The following is a 25,600-nucleotide window of genomic DNA, read 5'->3' as shown; positions in this document are numbered from 1 at the left end:
TATTACATACCCTATATGCTACACTATACTATTCGGTGACTGCACCTGTTAACATGCAAAAAACCTGGGGCAGCGTGTCCTCTTAATGATGTGTATCCGGTAGCTTGTTATCGGTTGGTACTGGGCAGGCAGCCGGGACGATAGCCTGCTGAAAAACACAGCACCAGCAGCTCGCTTCTATAAATTGCACAGTGCACCGCACGCTAGTCGCAGCACTGCATGGCAAAGAAGAGAGTTTAAGCAGTAGCCGGCATAGGAGAGATCCCAGGTACTGGAGCTCACCCGCACAGCATTGGAGCCAGCTGCGGGCTGACAGGTGGGTCAGAGACACTGCCCTGAGAGCCGTCTACTGTCTCACTAGAGCAGCACTGCCAGTAAAAAAACAAATCCTGCTCTTCTGTAACTCCTCAGCACCCCCTCAAATCCTACACCCGGGGCGCATTCCCCCTTAGCCCCCCTAGTTACGGCCCTGCTGTAGCTTGTTCAAACAATTAATAAGCAATGTAACAATCAGTTTGAGCTGACACAGATGAAACCTGTGAGCTTGAGACAACAAAAAGTGAAACAGCCAAAAGTATAGCAGGTGAAGCAGCAGAACAAGGACATAACTTGGGGTGGTAGGATGGTGGTGGCGGTGTAGGAGTGGGAGGACTCATAGGCAATGGAGGAGCCTGGATTATGTAATTGCATTCCACAGTAAAAGGAGGGACAGAAAAAAATATGGGTGGCTGCACAAAAGTTCCTTGCTATGCAGATTAATAGGAAAATAGTGCATAGCCCTGCTGATAAGGAGTGGGCAGGGGAGCAGTAACAGAAACATTGGGAACCAAAACATAATTTGTGATTGGGTTGTGGCCAAAGTAGGCCTAGAACTCACCTGCCTATGCAATGTGCCAAATACAGGAAGTGGCGGGTTAAGGTGGGCTGTCATGACTGTAGATGGAGAAAAATTTCCCCCTTCCTGAGATGCAGCCCCCAGGGAGGGTGCAACATCCACAACATTATAAACCCCAAAACTTGGCTAATGTCTACTAGGCCTCCCGCTCCTGAAGCAGGCAGCAGTAGTTAAATCTAAAGTGGCTACTGGGGCCAGATCACTCAACCAAGAGTGGCTTGGCTGTTGCAGAAGGCAGCTGGGAAGTTGCTAGCAGGATTCCGCATGAGCCACAACACTTATCTAGAGGGATAAGCCCAGCCGTGATATGAAGAGGCTTAGCAATGTGCACCATTACAATCTGTGAACCATACCTATCAACATACAGGGTGGTGCTGGGCAAAGGCATGGAAGTCTTGACTAGGAGGTGGTGGTAGGGCATTATGGTGCCGATGGGGAATGTTTCTAAAAGCAGAAGTGACTAGTAAACTAAAAGGTACAAAAGAGAAGGGCACACAAAAAACAAATAAAAAAACAAAAGGGGGTAGAAAGAGAGAAATAGGAGCTGATTCTGGGTTTCATGCAAAGTGGCTATATTTGCACATAGTGGTGGAAGACAGATTTACTACCTATACTAATGTGAGATTCCGTACAGCTAATGTGGGGGTTCATGTATCTGAAAGCGGGAAGCCATGATGCTCAATGATTTTATCCCAGATCCCTCAATAGTCATCATTAGTATTGGCACTTGCAGCAGCCACATGCTAGGTGCAAGAGATCCAGCAGAAACAGACTTCCCTTCCCCATATGCATGGAGAATTATATAATATAATTTTTTGCCCAATTTAACAGTAAGACAGATCTTTCCAAGCTCCGTCTGACTCAGAATAGGATGGACATACTGTATACCAAAATGCATAAACTGGCACCTGTGCCTGGGCTGTATGCAAACACTTGCAGGGTGCTTCCAGCAGTGATCCATCTGACACAGAATCAGCCCCAAAGGGAGCAGCAGACACTCAAGTGGAGAGGGCAGATAATAATAGAAATTTCAAAACAGAGTGAAAAGGCAAGAATAGGTAAATACAGTATAAGTGGAAAAGAAGAAGAGAGAAATATACAGAAAAAGGAGACAGACTACATCAGGCAATAGAATTATTTAATAACTGCAATGACACTTAACCACTCAACTATTGATTTTTTCCCCCCAAAAAAACACACTGAAATTATCAGGGGTTTTTTATGAGTGAATTAGGTGAAGAACATTATTTTAACCTTATCCAAAATCATTTTAGTTAAAAAAAATATTTTTCTCAAACATCGGAACATTGGGGGTAATTCCAAGTTGATCGCAGCAGGAAATTTTGTAGCAGTTGGGCAAAACCATGTGCACTGCAGGGGAGGCAAATATAACATGTGCAGAGAGAGTTAATTTTGGGTGTGGTGTGTTCAATCTGCAATCTAAATTGCAGTGTAAAAATAAAGCAGCCAGTATTTACCCTGCATAGAAACAAAATAACCCACCCAAATCTAACTCTCTCTGCAAATGTTATATCTGCCCCCCCTGCAGCGCACATGGTTTTGCCCAACTGCTAAAAAATTTCTTGCTGCGATCAATTTCGAATTACCCCCATTGTTCGGGAAGATCGATAACATCAGAGCATCAGTAACATCACGACCATCGCGACATTACTTTTAACACCACGGACAGCTGCCAGGTACACAGGAGCTGGGGGCAGCTTGGGGGGATTGCTTTATACTTTCCCAGCGGCTGCTATTGTCTGCAGGAGCTGGTTGGGGGTTCTGCCATGCTGACTGAGCACGGCAAACACTGGGGGAGGGTGCAGGGAAGCAGAGGGACCTTCCAGTCTTTGAGAGCAGCAGGGGAGGGAAGTTTCCCTAACACTGTTTATCTGACTGGTCGCATCCTGTGCAACCAGGTCAGATAAAGCACTTGTTGGTATGGTCACATCTGATGCAACCATGAGAGGCAAGTGGTTAAAGGGCTGATTGCATTTCTACAACCACTTTATCCTTTGCCGCAGACACATCAGCAACTTTATGCTACTGATAATAAAAGTCCTTCCCCTTGTGTACAAGCATATGTCAGAATTTTCAAGGGCTGGAACGCTCACTTTTTGAATCTGCAGTCTAAACCTTTGAAAGCACCATCAGGACTTGCACCAACCCCATGCTAGGTGCAGACCCTCAACTAGAGTATGGGCCTGTTTCAGATGCAGTGTCAATGCCACATGCAGTTTGCCAATGTTTTAAGTCTGCACATGCATCTGAGTCACACAGCTAGGCCCGCCATCAGGGGGGTGCTGCGGGTACAGCTGTCCCGGGCCTGGCCTCTCTAACAGAGAGAGGAGGGCCCGGGCTGCTCATGCTGCTGCCCACCCGCCACCGCCATCGGTCCACTGTCACCGCCCGTCCTCCTGTCGCCGCCACTGCCGCCCATTGTTTGCCCAGCTCCTGCAGGCTATTGAAAATGTCTCTCTCAAGATGGCCGCCGCCTCTGAGGATACAGTTATTAAACATACTAGAAGAGGCTATAGTACCTTTAATAACTGTCTTCTTCGAGGCGGCGGCCATTTTGGAAGAGACATTTTCAATAGTTTAGTTGAAGCAGGCTGCCGAACAGTCTGCTGCGGCTCCAGTGGCTTTGGCAGCAGCTGCAGGGAAGGACGGACAAGCAGAACCCCTGACAACAAGCAGCTCCCCTCTGAACAGGTACTGGAGCAATACTGTGTGGGACATTACTGTGTGGGACATAATATGGTGCTGGGGGCAAAACTCTGGGGATGTAGACATTTTCTTTTCTGTTTAAAAAAAAAAAATATATATATATATATATATATATATAAAACTATTATTTATTTACATTTTTTTTTTGGGGGGGGGGGGGGGGTGGACCTGCCTATTTGCCAGTCCCGGGCCCCATAATTCCTGATGGCAGCCCTGCACACAGCACATGCATCCTGATTGCCAGTGCTCCAAAATGCAGTTCAGAATCGAATGCATTATCTTTGAATTTTAGTGGGGGTTTCTGGGAGATAACTGAGGGTGGCATTGCCAGCAAAGGTGTTTTGCAGGAGTGTCACTGAAAGCTACTCACACTGATGGAAAGAAATTGCAAGTAGGTGTCCCAGTTTTTTGAAGATTACAGTGTCTGCGTCCGACATGCTGTAGGCCCTATAGCCTTTAATGTATGTGTTTAAGCGTCTGCAAGTACAATGCGATTGCAGGGCCAGCATTCTACAATCGCATAGTGATTGCCAGGAAGTGTCTGTTTGTGAGAGTGGTTGAGAAAACACTGGTTTTAGCAGAAGCAGTAAGGGAAATTGCAATTTCTTTATCAATGGCGAGCCAACCTGAATTAGGCCCATTGTTTACTAAATCCTTGTTCTTAGAACAAAGCAAATTTTGGGGCAAAACAGGATGTTTGCTGTCAATGATATGTTCTGTTCCACACTGAGGTGAGTGGGATGTTATTGAGGTACAGAATGCTGAATTTAAAAAGCGATCGTTCTCATATACCGATGATGTGGTTGGTTTATATGAGTAAATAATCAAGTTATTTTGTTATTCTTGATTTATCATAATAGAAGAGGCAATATTGCCCTCTACCACTGAATAAAGTTTTAAGTTTAGGGCCTGATTCATGTTTGTAAGTAAAGCAAATTATCAAGCAACTGGGCAAAACCATGTTGCACTACAGGTGGGGCAGATTTAACATTTGCAGAGAGAATAAGATTTGGGTGGGGTGTGTTCAAACTGAAATCTAAATTGCCGTGTATAAATAAAGCAGCCAGTATTTACCCTGCACATAAACAATATAACACACCCATATATAATTATCTCTGCACATGTTACATCTTCCCCACCTCCAATGCAACATTGTATACATACAACATCTGTGTACTATGTTTTTTTGGTCCTATATGTTCTTCCCTCACTAATGTAGGTCATTCCATAGGTCTTCCAAGGAGGGTAGTAGAAAAGTAACCCCTAGATCAGGCATTCCCACCCGCGGTCCTCAAGGCACACCAACAGTGCAGGTTTTAGTGATATCCAGGCTTCAGCACAGGTGGTTAAATCAAAATAACTGAGGTACTAATTAAGTCACCTGTGTTCAAGCCTGGATATCACTAAAACCAGGACTGTTAGTGTGCCTTAAGGACCGCGGTTGGGAAACACTGCCCTAGATATCCAGATGAGTCTGGATACTAGATATTTTGGAACACATACAGTATATCTGACACTTTATTTTCAAGTATTCACTGTTATTTGTAATAACAATAAATACTGAAACTGTTGTATTCACATTGTATTATCTAATTTTATTTGGCCAAGCATTGTACTGTAGGTTGAATGTGGATAATGAACACTACAAGGATGTGTTGCATTGTATCCTTCAGTACAACATAACCAGTGAGTACCATAATACTGAAGAACTCTAGATGTTTTTCCCTTTTTCCCCTATTTTCTACTGCCCCATTTGCAGTTTCTTCCTTTGTAAGAAAACAAAACATTTTATTGTGCCTCTCTAATTATGTGGAAACAGCTTGTTGCATATTGTATTGCTAATTTAGAACACATCAATTTGTAATATAAATCGTTTTTCAGTCTCAGCTAGAATAAAAGTGTGTAGTGTATGATTGTAATTTATGAACGTATAATTTGTGTCAGCTCCCCTGACATTTTTAAAAGGTTCTGACCGCCTGCTACTGCTAGCATGTTGTTTTTTTTATCATAATATTCCCTAAGGCAATGCAACATAAACATAGTATATTTATTTTCCTTATGTCTATCAGTGTAGTTTATTTTAGTATGTGCAGAAACTACTGTGCAGAAAAACTTAAATTTGTCCATTCTAAAATGTTTTTTGGAAGTGTACTCACTATTACTTAGCTACAATCCTGATATTACATTTTTTTAAAGGCAGAGTCTCAGCTAATTTTGGCAGCCAGTTAAACCTTATTAAAGGACAGCAACCCAGAGCAACTGATAGAAGTTGAACCAAATGATTATTTTTCAGTTGTCTGCTGGTAGAGGAACAGTACTTTTGGAGAATATTTGGAACCAATGTTTTTCTTTTTTCCAAGCAAAATAAAATTTTAATAAATAAGAGTTATGGAAACTTCCATTTAGGTCGTGGCCCCATGCAATTGGCCTATTTGCCCTTTCATAAAGCCAGGCATGCAAGTATGGGTTAAACAGTAGGGCTGATATAAAGATGAAAGTATGCCTGTTTGCAGAGTGTATCAGAGTGTAGATTTCATACTGCCAATGCTCTAGAACTGAGTATACAAATATACGCACAATGCAGAGTATTATACATATCTTCATTAATGACCAGTTGCGGCTCCTTACCTGTCTGGCCAGGGGGTCTGCATTGTGCCTTCCCTCCCAGTAAATTACAGCTGATGGAAGGGCTTAAGTACACAGTGTCACGATCCGGGTAACTGGATGCCGTTTCCTGCCTGTTAGGTGTCTCCTGAGGTTGGCTCAGCGAGCTAGGGCCAGGCTATAGCTATGTTGTGGGTTACATTTCATGGTTATTGCCTGCAGCTCTGGTTCAGCTGCCTCCTTAGTGTATACACTTACGGTGGTGTGGCACTCTCAGCCCCGTCGCAGCCGTCACTGCCGCGCCTGTGGTCTTCCGCTGGATGTGCGTCCTCTGTGTGCCACGGCCGCCGCCGCCATCCCTGTGGCCGCTGTGCGCGTCTGGGCGCATGGAGTTTCTGCTGCTGCGGCCTCCGCCGCCATTACCGTTTGACACATGGTTTCTGAGTGCTTCTTTCCCCTTCAATCTCCGTTAATGGGCGCAGCCATTTTGGATTGAATCACATGATACTCTCCTCACCTATCCGCAGTGCTGCCGGAGCCTGAGCATAATTGTCAGCCAATCCCTGCTATCCAGCAGGTATAAATATCCTGTCTCAGCACCCAGAGGGTTGTCAGTGCTTCCATTGTCTCTCCAGCGTTCCAGTATGCAGCTTCACTAAGGACTCTCCTGTGAACACTCCCTGCAGTATAGCCTGACTCCCTTGTGGTTACTCTCTGCGGTGCAGCTCCAGTTCTCCTGTGCTGATGCTCTGTGGTGCAACCTGCCTTCCTTGTTCCCGCACCCAGCGCTAGCAGAGTGTATGACTCCGGTTTCCAGCAGCCAATATCTAGCAATCCTCTGTCTCCACTACTACCAGTACTCACCATAACAGTGGAGTATTTACCTGCGATCCCCAGCATCACTTAACGCTTTACCTATGATCCCCAGCATCACGTTATGTTTCACCTGTGTTCCCAAGTATCATAAAGCACTTCCACTTATACTCTGGATTATTGGTCTTAACCAGTTGTAATTCAGAGACTCACTTGTGACATTTATTGTTTGGTTGCACATTCTTTGACTTTTATGATTTATAAAAACCCTCAAAGGCATCTCCTGTTGTCGTGGTCACGCCTTCGGGCATCTGGTACTACTGTCTCAGCACATGTCTAGGAGTCCTCTCCTACCTCCTAAATTCACATACCCGTTAGCCCCTACAACTGAGGCTTCCTGCTACCAACACCAGCCCTCAGTTGTGACACACAGATAGGGCAGCCCTGTAGCCACTAGGTAAAATCTGGCACTGTTTATGGCTAAAGAGGCATTACTGGGTTCAAGATGGGCTGTAATGTTATTACACAGGCAAAGTATTTGCTATTATTATTTTGACTGAAGTTTATTTATTGAAGAAAAGAGTTTTACATTACAGACCTTTCGAGTCAATATAATATATATGTATTATATAACCTATCCGATCTTTAATACTATTAAAGTAAACAATAAGGAAAAGAAAAGAAAAAAAAAAGAAACAAAGCAAAAAGTAAAGGAAATAACAAACTAACTTATAAGTAGATCAATCAATCAATCAATCAATCAATCAATCAATCAGTATGTGCATTCCCTTAAGATTCATATCATTAGGTCCAATGAGATATATCCTATAAAACTGACTCGTTAGAGTGGATGATATGAAACTAAGAAAAGTCAAGCTGGTTCTCCTGGATAACAGTCAAATATGTATTGATAGCGCAAGAAAAAAAAGAGTGCCTTATCCTACTTAATTCAAGGCCCCACTTGGATCAATATGTGTAGTATAATAGTTCGACCAGGCTAGCCATTTTCTTATAGGAAAAGATGCAGCCATAGAGTATTTAAAACCTATAGTTTTCATTTCAAAGTTATGATGCACATTAGCTATAATCTTTGATAGCTTAGGTGGATCAACTCTTTTCCAATATTGAGCCAAGGCAGACATGGTGGCAACAAGTATATGTTCTATTATATAAGTATTTACCACCTGGGTAGAAGGTGGAAAATAATGTAAAATTACAATTTCAGGTCGAAATGGAAGGGAGACTTCCGTGAGTTGTTTAATTAAATCAAAGACTTAATTCCATAGCGGTTTAATCTTCTGACATGAACAGAGTATATAGGTTAAAGTACCCTCCAGACTGCAGTGTCTCCAACAAAACTTAGAAGACGCTGGCCAGATTTTATGTAGTTTATCTGGGGTATGGTATAGGCCGTGTATTAATTTAAACATTATTTCTGAATGGTTGATGCATCTTGACATCTTAAAAATATTTTAAAATACTTTATTCCACTCATCCTCTGACAATTGGATATTCAGCTCTGATTCCCATCTAACCTGTATTTGAAGTTTTGGTTCATCATGAGCAGACATAAGAGTGGTGTACCATAAATAAATGCCATTTTTATGACCCGGGGTGGAAAATTTAGATAGTATATATACTGTATGGTGGAGGAGAAGGGAAAGAGTGTGAAGGAGATGAGTTTGTCATAATCCAGTGTCTGATGTGTAAATACTTATAGAAGTCCTTACCCGGGATAGAGTATTGTGTTTGTATTTGTTGAAAGGATTTGAGACTCATATTATCATATAAATATTTAATCGAGATTATGTCCAGATCTTGCCAGTTCTGTAGCGAAATATCAGGAATTAATTTTTTGATATTGCTTATAGTCCCATACAACTATGGAGTGTGGTAATAAAAGTACTAAGATGCTACAGTACACAACATTGCATTGTTGAACCAAGATGGTTTGAATGTCTAACAGCTGTCATACAGTCTTTGGCTGGCCATACATTAGAGCGACTCTCAAATGAGCAATGTGCTAATGATTTCCCTTGAATTCCCGGCAAGCTCCTGGACAAACAATACCATTAGGTCAGACAAAGGACCTAATGATAGATCAGACAATCTGACATCCACTGCTTCCACATCGGTACCAAGATTGCCAGATCTTACTTCAGCATGTAAGATTTGTAGAAATGACAAACGACCTTTCAGGAATACTGCATCGGATCGTTATTGTTCAGCAAAACTGCACAATTTGTATGATTTCAAAAGATTTATCATTCAATGCATCAAAATTGTGACATCAGCCTTAAATCGTCCTAATGTATGGCCAGCTTTAGGCAGCGGAGCTTCAAAACTGCAGTGATTTCAGTCCAAGTTTGACTAAATTTAATAACTTTGTTCCTGTAATAAACTCTCCGTGTGAGGTCAAATGTGAAACGAGTGGGGGCTGTAATTAGTGAGAGAATGCAATTGTAATCCATCATGTATTGGACTCAACTAGCCTACTTTACATTTCCAAATTAGTTATATCCTAGAAAAAATAATAACTTTGCAATACATTATTTTCTCCATGTGTCATATAGACAGATCTAATGGGTTTTGTTTTGCAGGACTGGTCATATTAGTAAACCCAAACTGCAGCTTTAAACAGATCATAAACTGAATGAATAGAGCAAACAATGTTTTGTTTATGGCTCTGAACTTTTGCTAAATTAAAATAATTGATGTCATTGTACTTTTTTCTATTTTCCAAGTTTTTCAATAATATTTTAATCTCGTTGATTACTTTTAATTATTTTCCGTGCTGTCTCTCATTTGCAGATGTATGTGTTTCTTATTTATTGTTTTTAATTAACTGTGTTGTCAACTGTACCAACTGCAAAAACTTAACACTATGATATTATTTTAATTAAAAGAATATAGACTGGACTGTGTTTAGTTCATTTATATTTCCTCCGTTTAGATTTATTTAGCAATAGTCTCCATACTTGTTTGTTATGAATATATAACCTTTTTATTCTTTTTTTTTTCAGTGTGTTGTTTTTAACTGCTCTGATGGACTAGACTATAAAGCCATGGGGAAATTCTTCAAAGGTCTGGCACAGTCTGGAGCTTGGGCATGCTTTGATGAATTTAATCGTATTGAGCTGGAGGTAATTCTAACACCACTTTTTCAGAAAACTTAGTATGCACTGTGAGTACCAATTCTGCAAGCGCAAATATAATTGCAGAAATATAATATTGACTTTCAAATTTAGGTCTTTTATGTGTACATACACCTTTACAGTGCATAGCATAATATCAGAAATAACATGGTTTAATGAAAAATATGGATCTTTAAACCATGATTATTATAGCTATTTTTGCTGCCACCATCATTTCAAGATAATACTTATATTCATTACTGCCTTACAATAGTATGGAATTTTCAAATAGATGACATACTGTACCTAATTAAATTACATTTAAAGGGATACTAAATGAAAAATAAATGTGTAATATAGGAGAATATACAGTATGTAAGACACATATATTGGTCCCTACTTCTCAGCCTCATCTACAAGCACAACATATACTGTATATATATTAGAAATAGAAAAAGGAATAAATAATACAGAATTACAGTCCTTTTAATTTCTTAATATCATACATATTTTATATAAGATCTACAATCATATTTAAACTAGTGATGAGCGGGTTCGGTTCGTCGGGATCCGAACCCCCCCGAACCTCACCCTTTTTACACGGGTCCGAGGCAGACTCAGATCCTCCCGCCTTGCTCGGTTAACCCGAGCGCGCCCGAACGTCATCATCCCGCGTTTGGATTCTCGCGAGATTCGTATTCTATATAAGGAGCCGCGCGTCGCCGCTATTTTTCACTCGTGCATTGGAGATGATCGTGAGAGGACGTGGCTGGCATCCTCTCAGTTTCTATGTTCAGTGGGCTGCAAATTGTGCTGCAAATATCTGTGCTCAGTGTGCTGCAAATATCTGTGCTCAGTGTGCTGCAAGTGCAAATATCTACGTTCTCTGCCTGAAAAACGCTCCATATCTGTGCTCAGTGTGCTGCAAATATCTGTGCTCAGTGTGCTAATTGCTTTATTGTGGGGACTGGGGACCAGCAGTATTATATAGTAGGAGGAAAGTGCAGAGTTTTGCTGACCAGTGACCACCAGTATTATACGTTCTCTGCCTGAAAAACGCTCCATATCTGTGCTGCATTGTAGTACATAGTAGGAGTACAGTGCAGAATTTTGCTGACCACCAGTATAACTATATATATAGCAGTACGGTACAGTAGGCCACTGCTCTACCTACCTCTGTGTCGTCAAGTATACTATCCATCCATACCTGTGGTGCATTTCAGTTTTGCACAGTTTGCTGACCACCAGTATATACTATATAGCAGTACGGTACAGTAGGCCACTGCTCTATCTACCTCTGTGCCGTCAAGTATACTATCCATCCATACCTGTGGTGCATTTCAGTTTTGCACAGTTTGCTGTCCACCAGTATATAATATATAGCAGTACGGTACAGTAGGCCACTGCTCTACCTACCGCTGTGTCGTCAAGTATACTATCCATCCATACCTGTGGTGAATTTCAGTTTTGCACAGTTTGCTGTCCACCAGTATATAAAATATAGCAGTATGGTACAGTAGGCCACTGCTCTACCTACCTCTGTGTCGTCAAGTATACTATCCATCCATACCTGTGGTGCATTTCAGTTTTGCACAGTTTGCTGACCACCAGTTTATAATATATAGCAGTACGGTACAGTAGGCCACTGCTCTACCGACCTCTGTGTCGTCAAGTATACTATCCATCCATACCTGTGGTGCATTTCAGTTGTGCGCAGTATATATAGTAGTAGGCCATTGCTATTGATATATTACTGGCATATAATTCCACACAATAAAAAATGGAGAAAAAAAATGTGGAGGGAAAAATAAGGAAAGATCAAGATCCACTTCCACCTCGTGCTAAAGCTGCTGCCACTAGTCATGGCCGAGATGATGAAATGCCATCAACGTCGCCTGCCAAAGCCGATGCCCAATGTCATAGTAGAGAACATGTAAAATCCCAAAAAATAAAGCTCAGTAAAATGACCCAAAAATCTAAATCAAAATTGTCTGAGGAGAAGCGTAAACTTGCCAATGTGCCATTTACGACACGGAGTGGTAAGGAACGGCTGAGGCCCTGGCCTATGTTCAAGGCTAGTGATTCAGCTTCACCTGAGGATGGAAGCACTCATCCTCCTGCTAGAAAACTTAAAAGAGTTAAGATGGCAAAAGCACAGCAAAGAACTGTGCGTTCTTCTAAATCACAAATCCCCAAGGAGAGTCCAATTGTGTCGGTTGCGATGCCTGACCTTCCCAAAACTGGAAGGGAAGAGCTTGCGCCTTCCACCATTTGCAGGCCTCCTGCAAGTGCTGGAAGGAGCACCCGCAGTCCAGTTCCTGATAGTCAAATTGAAGATGTCACTGTTGAAGTACACCAGGATGAGGATATGGGTGTTGCTGGCGCTGGGGAGGAAATTGACAAGGAGGATTCTGATGGTGAGGTGGTTTGTTTAAGTCAGGCACCCAGGGAGACACCTGTTGTCCGTGGGACGAATATGGACATTGACATGCCTGGTCAAAATACAAAAAAAATCACCTCTTCGGTGTGGAATTATTTCAACAGAAATGCGGACAACTGGTGTCAAGCCGTGTGTTGCCTTTGTCAAGCTGTAAAAAGTAGGGGTAAGGACGTTAACCACCTAGGAACATCCTCCCTTATACGTCACCTGGACCGCATTCATCAGAAGTCAGTGACAAGTTCAAAAACTTTGGATGACAGCGGAAGCAGTCCACTGACCACTAAATCCCTTCCTCTTGTAACCAAGCTCCTGCAAACCACACCACCAACTCCCTCAGTGTCAATTTCCTCCTTACACAGGAAAGCCAATAGTCCTGCAGGCCATGTCACTGTCAAGTCTGACGAGTCCTCTCCTGCCTGGGATTCCTCCGATGCATCCTTGAGTGTAACGCCTACTGCTGCTGGCGCTGCTGTTGTTGCTGCTGGAAGTTGATCGTCATTTCAGAGGGGAAGTCGGAAGACCACTTGTACTACTTCCAGTAAGCAATTGACTGTCCAACAGTCCTTTGCGAGGAAGATAAAATATCCCAGCAGTCATCCTGCTGCAAAGCAGATAACTCAGGCCTTGGCAGTGGAGCAGGACAGACTCAGGACTATATGACTGTGACAGCCCACTGGGTAGATGTATTGCCTCCCGCAGCAAGAACAGCAGCGGCGGCACCAGTAGCAGCATCTCGCAAACGCCAACTCGTTCCTAGGCAGGCTATGCTTTGTATCACCGCTTTCCATAAGAGGCACACATCTGACAACCTCTTAGGAAACTGAGGAACATCATCGCAGATTGGCTTACCCCAATTGGACTCTCCTGGGGATTTGTGACATCGGACAACGCCACCAATATTGTGCGTGCATTACATCTGGGCAAATTCCAGCACGTCCCATGTTTTGCACATACATTGAATTTGGTGGTGCAGAATTATTTAAAAAATGACAGGGGCGTGCAAGAGATGCTGTCGGTGGCCCGAAGAATTGCGGCCCACTTTCGGCATTCAGCCACCGCGTGCCGAAGACTGGAGCACCAGCAAACAGTCCTGAACCTGCCCTGCCATCATCTGAAGCAAGAGGTGGTAACGAGGTGGAATTCAACCCTCTATATGCTTCAGAGGATGGAGGAGCAGCAAAAGGCCATTCAAGCCTATACATCTGTCTACGATATAGGCAAAGGAGGGGGAATGCACCTGACTCAAGCACAGTGGAGAATGATTTTAACGTTGTGCAAGGTTCTGCAACCCTTTGAACTTGCCACACGTGAAGTCAGTTCAGACACTGCCAGCCTGAGTCAGGTCATTCCCCTCATCAGGCTTTTGCAGAAGAAGCTGGAGACATTGAAGGAGGAGCTAAAACAGAGCGATTCCACTAGGCATGTGGGACTTGTGGATGGAGCCCTTAATTCACTTAACCAGGATTCACGGGTGGTCAATCTGTTGAAATCAGAGCACTAAATTTTGGCCACCGTGCTCGATCCTAGATTTAAAACCTACGTTGTATCTCTCATTCCGGCAGACACAAGTCTGCAGAGGTTCAAGGACCTGCTGGTGAGAAAATTGTCAAGTCAAGCGGAACGTGACCCGTCAACAGCTCCTCCTTCACATTCTCCCGCAACTGGGGGTGCGAGGAAAAGGCTAGGAATTCTGAGCCCACCCGCTGGCGGTGATGCAGGGCAGTCTGGAGCGAGTGCTGACATCTGGTCCGGACTGAAGGACCTGCCAACGATTACTGTCATGTCGCCTAGATGGGCCAGGTGTTTGTGTCGGCCACTTGGGTCGCTTAGCTTAGTCACACAGCTACCTCATTGCGCCTCTTTTTTTCTTTGCATCATGTGCTGTTTGGGGACTATTTTTTTGAAGTGCCATCCTGCCTGACACTGCAGTGCCACTCCTAGATAGGCCAGGTGTTTGTGTCGGCCACTTGGGTCGCTTAGCTTAGTCATCCAGCAACCTCGGTGCAAATTTTAGGACTAAAAATAATATTGTGAGGTGTGAGGTGTTCAGAATAGACTGAAAATGAGTGGAAATTATGGTTATTGAGGTTAATAATACTATGGGATCAAAATGACCCCCAAATTCTATGATTTAAGCTGTTTTTGAGGGTTTTTTGTAAAAAAACACCCGAATCCAAAACACACCCAAATCCGACAAAAAAATTTCAGGGAGGTTTTGCCAAAACGCGTCCGAATCCAAAACACGGCCTCGGAACCGAATCCAAAACCAAAACACAAAACCCGAAAAATTTCCGTTGCACATCACTAATTTAAATATGTTCTAAAGAGGGATTGAATTGTATTATAGAAGTAAATTGTAGTTTTATTTTTATTGATCTATGCAAGACACAAACACATATAGTACATTTTCATTTTTATTATGTGTGATTATATCATGCAATTAATGTGACCACATACCTTAAACATGTACTTGGCTACTAGAGATGAATGCAGTCTAATTTTTTTTATATTGGTTTTGGTTCTAATTACATCTTCATGTTTTGGTTTTGCAAAACCACCCTCAAGTATTCTGATTCGGAATTGGGAATCAAAATTCGGATCTTGGGTTTTTAATTTCTTGAAAGTTGATAAAAACAGATAAAATCAGGTAATTTTTTTAATCCATAACCCAAAATTTGGATTTAAAATTCTAATTTTGAACCTCGGGAACATTCATACTGGGACTCCTCGTGAGTTCTGAACCAGGACTCTGTTGGGTTTGGATCCGCAAACTTCGGGTGGGTTCAGATTTCTAAAGAACCAAGCCGCGCATTTCTATTAGCTACTTCATGCAATAAACAGGTGACAATTCTCCCATTACTAATAATGTTTATTTAATAATGTAGTGCAATAAAAAAAGCAGTTTTAAAGAAAAAAAAATAGATCTGTGTAGAATATGATTTTGACACCAGCCCATCTGTGGTTGCCAAACTTTCTTGGTTCATAGCACAGTTTTAGTGCCTTAACAATTTAATCACAACACCCCTAGGACAAAAGTTTTTCTATTAAGATACTCAGAAAAATTATAAAAATTAGAAATTTGCTTAACATATACAAAAAGAGGGAGACAGAGAGGCACATATAGAGAAAAGGAGACAAAGGAACACATGTGAGAAAGACTAATACAAAGTGGGTGACAGAGACAGACACAAAGTGGATGAGCAGAGTATTGGATGAACATGAAGAAAAGAAATGGTGTCAATGTTTACATACACCCCCTCTATTTCAATAATTACCATATTGTGCTGTAGACCCCCTCACACCTAATGGAATGTTTTTTTCAATTGTGGTTCTCCAGACACCCCTCCCCCTCCCACACACACACTCACACTCCATTCCGGTCTATTTTGGTTATATACAGCCCCAGGCATAGATCCTACAGTCACCTCTTCCTTTCAATCAGCTGAGCAGTAGCAGCATCTGGAAGAACTGCTATAAGGAGATGTCACAAGAAGGGTTGCAGGGGATGTTGTCCGCACCCATGTGTCATCCGCCGAGGGGTGACACCAAAGTGCTGGCTCCTGCTCAGTGACAGGAGATGGGTGTTGCACTGTAATATTATGTGCAGAAACCCGTCTCCTTTCACCCTGTAGAAGACAGCACTGCAGGCCTGCCAGTCTCTAAGGGAAGCCAGCATCTCCTGAACCACTGGAGTGACAAAAACAGGGGCCAGGACCATTAGCCATGCCCCCTCTATGAACCCACAATCTCATGAAGGCACTCCCCTTTTTTTGGCCACACCAGGTGTACTCAAGGTGAGTGACACCACTGTGCATGAGTATGATTTGGGGCTCTGGATTTTGTGGGCCAGTACTGACCTTCTCATAAGCCTTAGCCTATCATTCCTTCTTCAATGGCACATGCCCCACTTATCTTACCAGTGTTATTCACTAGAAAGTTGAGTTGTAGGCAAGGATGCACAGACATACACTAGTAAGCAGTGTAAGAGACTGCACGCTGCCTCTCTAAGGCTAAAAGCAGGCTATGGCAGTTTGGGTATGCGTGACCACTGGAGATCCCGGCGGTCAGCATACCAATGGCGGGATCCCGGCAGCGAAATCTCATTGAGGGGTGTATGCGGTCACAACAAATAGTGATGAGCGGATTCGGTTTTACTCGGTTTTACTCGGTTCTCAAAACCGAATCTTATTGGCTCACTGATGTCACGTGTTTTGGTTAGCCAATAAGATTCGGTTTTGAGAACCGAGTAAAACCGAGTAAAACTGAATCCGCTCATCACTAACAACAAAGCCACTTGCGGTCTAGCTGTTCTCACCACAGGTTCTATTCCCACTCTATGGGTGTCATGGACACCCATGAGTGGGAATAACCCCTGGTAGTCGGCATGCTGACTGACGGGATTTAGAGGGGAGCGGGATGTAGCAGTCAGTAATGTGACCAGCGGTCTCCTGACTGCTGGTCACATAACTACATCCCACTATGGACAGTCTAAAAAGATACTGGCACCAATCATTTGATTTGGTACCAGAGCACACACCTTCAACACCCCTGTGAGTGTTTTGTGATTCTCTACTATTATTTATTTTACACATTATTCATGTATATTTATAAATCCAGGACTGAGAAATGTGTAAAATTGTTCTTTTTACATTCAGTATCAAGCAGTGCTAAAATTAAACACTCATTTAGAGATTTATTTTACAGTAGATCCTTAAATAATTGTAATCTATGTATGCATGATGAATAGAAAAAATATGTTGAATATTGGCTTCCATACATCACACTTGGTGAATGGGAACTTGGTGAATGGGAAATCCACATCACACTTGGTGAATTGGAAATCCAGACACATTTTGGACAGTCACCATGTCAATATTAATAATGTCAACACTAGAATGTCAACATGGTTCAATGGGGTAAATTGACTAAGATGGGAGTTGTATTTAAGATGGGATGTTGCCCATAGCAACCAATCAGATTCCAGCTATTATTTTCTAGAAGGTAAATGAGATAAATGAGAAGTAGAATCTGATTGGTTGCTATGGGCAACATACCATCTTAAATGGAACTCCCATCTTAGTAAATTTACCCCAATGTGTCAACAAGCACCATATCAAAATCTTCAGAATGTTTATGTGCTCATAATGTTAACATATGAAATGTTGCCATGTGAATTGTGTTAGAATGTCGATGGGTAGGTTTATGTGCCACCAGGAGGGTTAGGTACTAGGAGGTGTTTAGGGTTAGATTATGGGGGAGGGGGTGTTAGGTACTAAAGATAGGTTAGGGTTAGGCTGCAAGGTGGGGCGGTTAGGGTAGGCATTAGGGGGATGGTCAGGGGTAATGATTATGGTCAGGGATAGGGTTAAAATGCTCACCACTCCCTCAGAGGTCTGCTCCGGAAGAGATGGTCACATGACAGCCAGGACCTGGTAGCTGCACTGAAACAGCTGCAGCCATTGGGACCAGTTAAGTGAATGCTCAGCCACCAGGGACATTATGTCAAAATGCTGGCTTGTCAATGTGTCATCCGTTTAGACATAATGAATTTCAGCATGGTCACTGTTGCAATACTAAGCATGTCAACATGCTGCATGCCGACATTGCAACTTTGTTGGCATTCTCATGCCAACCTGATGTATGTTAACATGAAAACTCTCAATCTAACATACCACACCTCTGGATGGTGACATACTAATTACTTACAGATGTGTCCTCATTCATCTAGCCTCAATATGCCATGCACCGTGAGATCCCTGGAGTGAGTGAACTGGCAGTTTCCGGGCAGCTCTGCTAATGTCAGGTATCTTTTGGATGCACAAGCAGACTCTGTGAATTAAAATGATATGTGGCATGCCTATATTCTGTATCTGTATATGCAGTGCTTTATTACAGTGTTTTCCAGGTAAACACTGTAACGTACCATTTCGTATGCAGATACAGCCACAGTCGCACACACAGAATATAGGCATGCTGCATATCATTTTAATCAGCAGAGTTTGTTTGTGCATATTATTTGCATAGCAATGCGAATAAGCTGCACGTTTGGGGAAAATGCAGAAAAAGATGCCTGGCATTAATAAACACACTCACTATTAGGTGAGACTAGAAGGGCTGTTTAACGTGACTTCAGCAAGGATGTAGAAGGACACATCTGTAGTAAAGAAAAGGATTTATCCCTCTTCTATAGCATGTACTAATCTATTTTTCAGATTTAGTTCCACTTTCCGTATTCTATACACAGTATTTATGTAACATTCGCTTAACTGCCACCTGAGACTATTTTATTAATGGGCTGGAAACATAACAAATAGATATCTAAGAGAGCACGTAGATATTTAAAATATTTATTACACAGTCAAAACAAAATTTTTTGTTTAAAACCAATCAATATTCATAAATATGCAAGTTAGCACTACAGCTAGAAACTAGTGATGTGCACCGGAAATTTTTCGGGTTTTGTGTTCTGGTTTTGGATTCGGTTCCGCGGCCGTGTTTTGGATTCGGACGCGTTTTGGCAAAACCTCCCTGAAATTTTTTTGTCGGATTCGAGTGTGTTTTGGATTCGGGTGTTTTTTTTACAAAAAACCCTCAAAAACAGCTTAAATCATAGAATTTGGGGGTCATTTTGATCCCATAGTATTATTAACCTCAATAACCATAATTTACACTCATTTTCAGTCTATTCTGAACACCTCACACCTCACAATATTATTTTTAGTCCTAAAATTTGCACCGAGGTCGCTGGATGACTAAGCTAAGCGACCCAAGTGGCCGACACAAACACCTGGCCCATCTAGGAGTGGCACTGCAGTGTCAGGCAGGATGGCACTTCAAAAAAATAGTCCCCAAACAGCACATGATGCAAAGAAAAAAAGAGGTGCACCAAGGTCGCTGGATGGCTAAGCTAAGCGACACAAGTGGCCGACACAAACACCTGGCCCATCTAGGAGTGGCACTGCAGTGTCAGGCAGGATGGCACTTCAAAAAAATAGTCCCCAAATAGCACATGATGCAAAGAAAAAAAGAGGCGCAATGAGGTAGCTGTGTGACTAAGCTAAGCGACCCAAGTGGCCGACACAAACACCTGGCCCATCTAGGAGTGGCACTGCAGTGTCAGACAGGATGGCAGATTTAAAAAATAGTCCCCAAACAGCACATGATGCAAAGAAAAAAAGAGGCGCAATGAGGTAGCTGTGTGACTAAGCTAAGCGACCCAAGTGGCCGACACAAACACCTGGCCCATCTAGGAGTTGCACTGCAGTGTCAGACAGGATGGCAGATTTAAAAAATAGTCCCCAAACAGCACATGATGCAAAGAAAAAAAGAGGCGCAATGAGGTAGCTGTGTGTCTAAGCTAAGCAACCCAAGTGGCCGACACAAACACCTGGCCCATCTAGGAGTGGCACTGCAGTGTCAGACAGGATGGCAGATTTAAAAAATAGTCCCCAAACAGCACATGATGCAAAGAAAAAAAGAGGCGCACCAAGGTCGCTGTGTGACTAAGCTAAGTGACACAAGTGGCCGACACAAACACCTGGCCCATCTAGGAGTGGCACTGCAGTGTCAGACAGGATGGCATTTAAAAAAATAGTCCCCAAACAGCACACGATGCAAAGAAAAATGAAAGAAAAAAGAGGTGCAAGATGGAATTGTCCTTGGGGCCTCCCACCCACCCTTATGTTGTATAAACAGGACATGCACACTTTAACGAACCCATCATTTCAGCGACAGGGTCTGCCACACGACTGTGACTGAAATGACTGGTTGGTTTGGGCCCCCACCAAAAAAGAAGCAATCAATCTCTCCTTGCACAAACTGGCTCTACAGAGGCAAGATGTCCACCTCCTCCTCATCGTCCAATTCCTCACCCCTTTTACTGTGTACATCCCGCTCCTCACAGATTATTAATTCGTCCCCACTGGAATCCACCATCTCAGGTCCCTGTGTACTTTCTGGAGGCAATTGCTGCTGGTGAATGTCTCCATGGAGGAATTGATTATAATTCATTTTGATGAACATCATCTTCTCCACATTTTCTGGAAGTAACCTCGTACAACCGATTGCTGACAAGGTGAGCGGCTGCACTAAACACTCTTTCGGAGTACACACTGGAAGGGGGGCAACTTAGGTAAAATAAAGCCAGTTTGTGCAAGGGCCTCCAAATTGCCTCTTTTTCCTGCCAGTATACGTACGGACTGTCTGACGTACCTACTTGGATGCGGTCACTCATATAATCCTCCACCATTCTTTCAATGGTGACAGTAGACGACATGTCAGTAATCGTTGGCAGCTCCTTCAGTCCGGAACAGATGTAAGCACTCGCTCCAGACTGCCCTGTATCACTGCCAGCGGGTGGGCTCTTAGCCTTTTCCTCGCACCCCCAGTTGCTGGAGAATGTGAAGGAGGAGCTCTTGACGGGTCACGTTCTGCTTGACTTGACAATCTTCTAACCAGCAGGTCTTTGAACCTCAGCAGACTTGTGTCTGCCGGAAAGAGAGATACAACGTAGGTTTTAAATCTAGGATCGAGCACGATGGCCAAAATGTAGTGCTCTGATTTCAGTAGATTGACCACCCGTGAATCCTGGTTAAGCGAATTAAGGGCTCCATCCACAAGTCCCACATGCCTAGCGGAATTGCTTTGTTTTAGCTCCTCCTTCAATGTTTCCAGCTTCTCCAGCAAAAGCCTGATGAGGGGAATGACCTGACTCAGGCTGGCAGTGTCTGAACTGACTTCACGTGTGGCAAGTTCAAAGGGTTGCAGAATCTTGCACAACGTTGAAATCATTCTCCACTGCGCTTGAGCCAGGTGCATTCCCCCTCCTTTGCCTATATTGTGGGCAGATGTATAGGCTTGAATGGCCTTTTGCTGCTCGTCCATCCTCTGAAGCATATAAAGGGTTGAATTCCACCTCGTTACCACCTCTTGCTTCAGATGATGGCAGGGCAGGTTCAGGACTGTTTGCTGGTGCTCCAGTCTTGGGCACGCAGTGGCTGAATGCCGAAAGTGGCCCGCAATTCTTCGGGCCACCGACAGCATCTCTTGCACGCCCCTGTCGTTTTTTAAATAATTCTGCACCACCAAATTCAATGTATGTGCAAAACATGGGACGTGCTGGAATTTGCCCAGATGTAATGCACGCACAATATTGGTAATAAGCGTAGCCTGCCTAGGAACGAGTTGGCGTTTGCGAGATGCTGCTACTGGTGCCACCGCTGCTGTTCTTGCTGCGGGAGGCAATACATCTACCCAGTGGGCTGTCACAGTCATATAGTCCTGAGTCTGCCCTGCTCCACTTGTCCACATGTCCGTGGTTAAGTGGACATTGGGTACAACTGCATTTTTTAGGACACTGGTGACTCTTTTTCTGACATCTGTGTACATTTTCGGTATCGCCTGCCTAGAGAAATGGAACCTAGATGGTATTTGGTACCGGGGACACAGTACCTCAATCAAGTCTGTAGTTGCCTGTGAATTAAAGGTGGATACCGGAAACACGTTTCTCACCACCCAGGCTGCCAAGGCCTGAGTTATCCGCTTTGCAGCAGGATTACTGCTGTGATATTTCATCTTCCTCGCAAAGTACTGTTGGACAGTCAATCGCTTACTGAAAGTAGTACAAGTGGTCTTCCGACTTCCCCTCTGGGATGACGATCGACTCCCAGCAGCAACAACAGCAGCGCCAGCAGCAGTAGGCGTTACACTCAAGGATGCATCGCAGGAATCTCAGGCAGGAGAGGACTCGTCAGACTTGCCAGTGACATGGCCTGCAGGACTATTGGCTTTCTTGTGTAAGGAGGAAATTGACACTGAGGGAGTTGGTGGTGTGGTTTGCAGGAGCTTGGTTACAAGAGGAAGGGATTTAGTGGTCAGTGGACTGCTTCTGCTGTCATCCAAAGTTTTGGAACTTGTCACTGACTTCTCATGAATGCGGTCCAGGTGACGTATAAGGGAGGATGTTCCTAGGTGGTTAACATCCTTACCCCTTCTTATTACAGCTTGACAAAGGCAACACACGGCTTGACACCAGTTGTCCGCATTTCTGTTGAAATAATTCCACACCGAAGAGGTGATTTTTTTTTTGTATTTTGACCAGGCATGTCAATGTCCATATTCGTCCCACGGACAACAGGTGTCTCCCCGGGTGCCTGACTTAAACAAACCACCTCACCATCAGAATCCTCTTTGTCAATTTCCTCCCCAGTGCCAGCAACACCCATATCCTCATCCTAGTGTACTTCAACAGTGACATCTTCAATTTGACTATCAGGAACTGGACTGCGGGTGCTCCTTCCAGCACTTGCAGGGGGTGTGCAAATGGTGGAAGGCGCAACCTCTACCCGTCCAGTGTTGGGAAGGTCAGGCATCGCAACCGACACAATTGGACTCTCCCTGGGGATTTGTGATTTAGAAGAACGCACAGTTCTTTGCTGTGCTTTTGCCATCTTAACTCTTTTAAGTTTTCTAGCAGGAGGATGAGTGCTTCCATCCTCAGGTGAAGCTGAACCACTAGCCTTGAACATAGGCCAGGGCCTCAGCCGTTCCTTGCCACTCCGTGTCATAAATGGCACATTGGCAAGTTTACGCTTCTCCTCAGATGATTTTGATTTAGATTTTTGGGTCATTTTACTGAGCTTTATTTTTTTGGATTTTACATGCTCTCTACTATGACATTGGGCATCGGCCTTGGCAGACAACGTTGATGGCATTTCATCGTCTCGGCCATGACTAGTGGCAGCAGCTTCAGCACGAGGTGGAAGTGGATCTTGATCTTTCCCTATTTTACCCTCCACATTTTTGTTCTCCATTTTTTAATGTGTGGAATTATATGCCAGTATCAATAGCAATGGCCTACTACTATATATACTGCGCACAACTGAAATGCACCACAGGTATGGATGGATAGTATACTTGACGACACAGAGGTAGGTAGAGCAGTGGCCTTCTGTACCGTACTGCTATATATTATATACTGGTGGTCAGCAAACTGTGAAAAACTGAAATGCACCACAGGTATGGATGGATAGTATACTTGACGACACAGAGGTAGGTAGAGCAGTGTGTTTAAAAAGAAATACCCAGCGCCAGCTGATAATATTTAACCCTTTATCTATTTGCTACAAGCCGCCATGTTCATCATATGACCAGACGATTATGGTTTATATGTTCTGAAAATAAACCACCGTTTGAGGAGAGAACGGCACGGGGACCAGCACTTGCTGTGCGGCTCAGGTGCGGTGAAAAGCCCGACACCTTAACACAGAGGGAAAGGCAAATTGACGGCTGCAGGAGATCTGAGCGCTGGAGGTAGCGCCGGCAGCCGGGTCCAGGAATGAGCGGTACGAGGAAGCGTACCACGGGACGGCTGCAGAAGTAACGAGCGCCTGAAGCGGCGCCGGCAGTTGTGTCCGGGAGTGGGGCATTGTTGAGCATAAAGTAACGAGGTGAGCACTACACACTATATATACCTCGTCTGCATGGAACTGATGCCTATAAGCTCCTTTAATATCAAATAATCACCTTTATCTCCATGGATAAACATTGCTTTGTTCCCTCCATACTACGGTGATTAAGAAAATTGCACACAGTGACTTTTACGGGACAAGTCAATATATATTCTGGTTATCAAGCAGTTTTATATTCACCTGATTTCCTGATATGTCCACATAAAAAGGAATTGCTATCAGTGGACGGGAAGAGTGAACACGCTTATAAAATTGGGCTCACGCACGAGTAAAATATATTAATAATATACAGATACGTGTGTATTATAAAGGACATTCTGCACTATAGCTCTGCTATTAATTTTTAGATACAGTAATTGATCTGTTTTTAAATTGTATATTTTTAGGATTGTATAAATAATGGAACATCTTTGATTATATTTACCGGACGGTACTAATACAAATAATCATTTGTCTTAATAAATTAAAAATTGCATATATTGCTGTATTGTATATTTATTTATAATATTTTCATATCAGCGCCTCTACTTTTCTCCACTAGTGGAGAAAATTATTTTTTGTCAGGTAGAGCAGTGGCCTACTGTACCATACTGCTATATATTATATACTGGTGGTCAGCAAAATTATGCACTGTACTCCTACTATATACTACAATGCAGCACAGATATGCAGCGTTTTTCAGGCAGAGAACGTATAATACTGGTGGTCACTGGTCAGCAAAACTCTGCACTGTACTCCTCCTATATAATACTGGTGGTCCCCAGTCCCCACAATAAAGCAGTGTGAGCACAGATATATGCAGCACACTGAACACAGATTTGGAGCGTTTTTCAGGCAGAGAACGTATAATACTGGTGGTCACTGGTCAGCAAAACTCTGCACTGTACTCATCCTATATAATACTGCTGGTCCCCAGTCCCCACAATAAAGCAGTGAGCACAGATATTTGCAGCCACCTGAATAAAACTGGGAGGACGCCAGCCACGTCCTCTCACTATCATTTCCAATGCACGAGTGAAAAATTGTGGCGATGCGCGGCTCCTTATATAGAATCCGAATCTCGCGAGAATCCGACCGCGGGATAATGACGTTCGGGCGCGCTCGGGTTAACCGAGCAAGGCGGGAAGGTTCGAATATGCCTCGGACCCGTGTAAAAAGGGTGAAGTTCGGGGGGGTTCGGATTCCGAGGATCCGAACCCGCTCATCACTACTAGAAACCACTTCCAATTTGATTTTTAGAAGGTATATTAATCCAAAATTAGTGATAAATTCATGTATTAATAGGCATGTCCGTATGCAGTTATATAACTGTATTGCTCTTACCACCCTGCGCTTGTCTGGCAGCGTTACACTCAACCTCCGTTTTTTAGCCTCTGTGGTCTGATATTACAAAAGTCCAGCAACTGAAATAATCATATGATATTTGCATCCAGCACCTGAGGTATGGTTTTTGTATTGGGAAGTTCAGCAGTATCTTATTACCCTATCCGTGCACAGACCACGGGTAGAGGTAGCGACC

The 25,600-nt window shown here is 43.3% G+C and overlaps 1 protein-coding gene across 1 annotated transcript in view; it reads left to right on the top strand.

Moving 5' to 3' along the window:
- LOC134934622 (dynein axonemal heavy chain 3-like) overlaps window positions 1–25,600 on the top strand; it is a 1,803,147-nt gene that overhangs the window by 707,331 nt on the left and 1,070,216 nt on the right. Inside the window, exon 29 of the mRNA XM_063930015.1 lies at window positions 10,063–10,182. Coding sequence (XP_063786085.1) covers window positions 10,063–10,182 — 120 coding nt within the window. The remainder of the gene's footprint in view (window positions 1–10,062; window positions 10,183–25,600) is intronic.

Source organism: Pseudophryne corroboree, chromosome 6 (assembly GCF_028390025.1).
Source record: "Pseudophryne corroboree isolate aPseCor3 chromosome 6, aPseCor3.hap2, whole genome shotgun sequence".
NCBI classification, from domain to species: Eukaryota; Metazoa; Chordata; class Amphibia; order Anura; family Myobatrachidae; genus Pseudophryne; species Pseudophryne corroboree.
The sequence above is the reverse complement of the archived record's forward strand: the minus strand, read 5'-3'. Positions and strand labels throughout refer to the sequence as shown.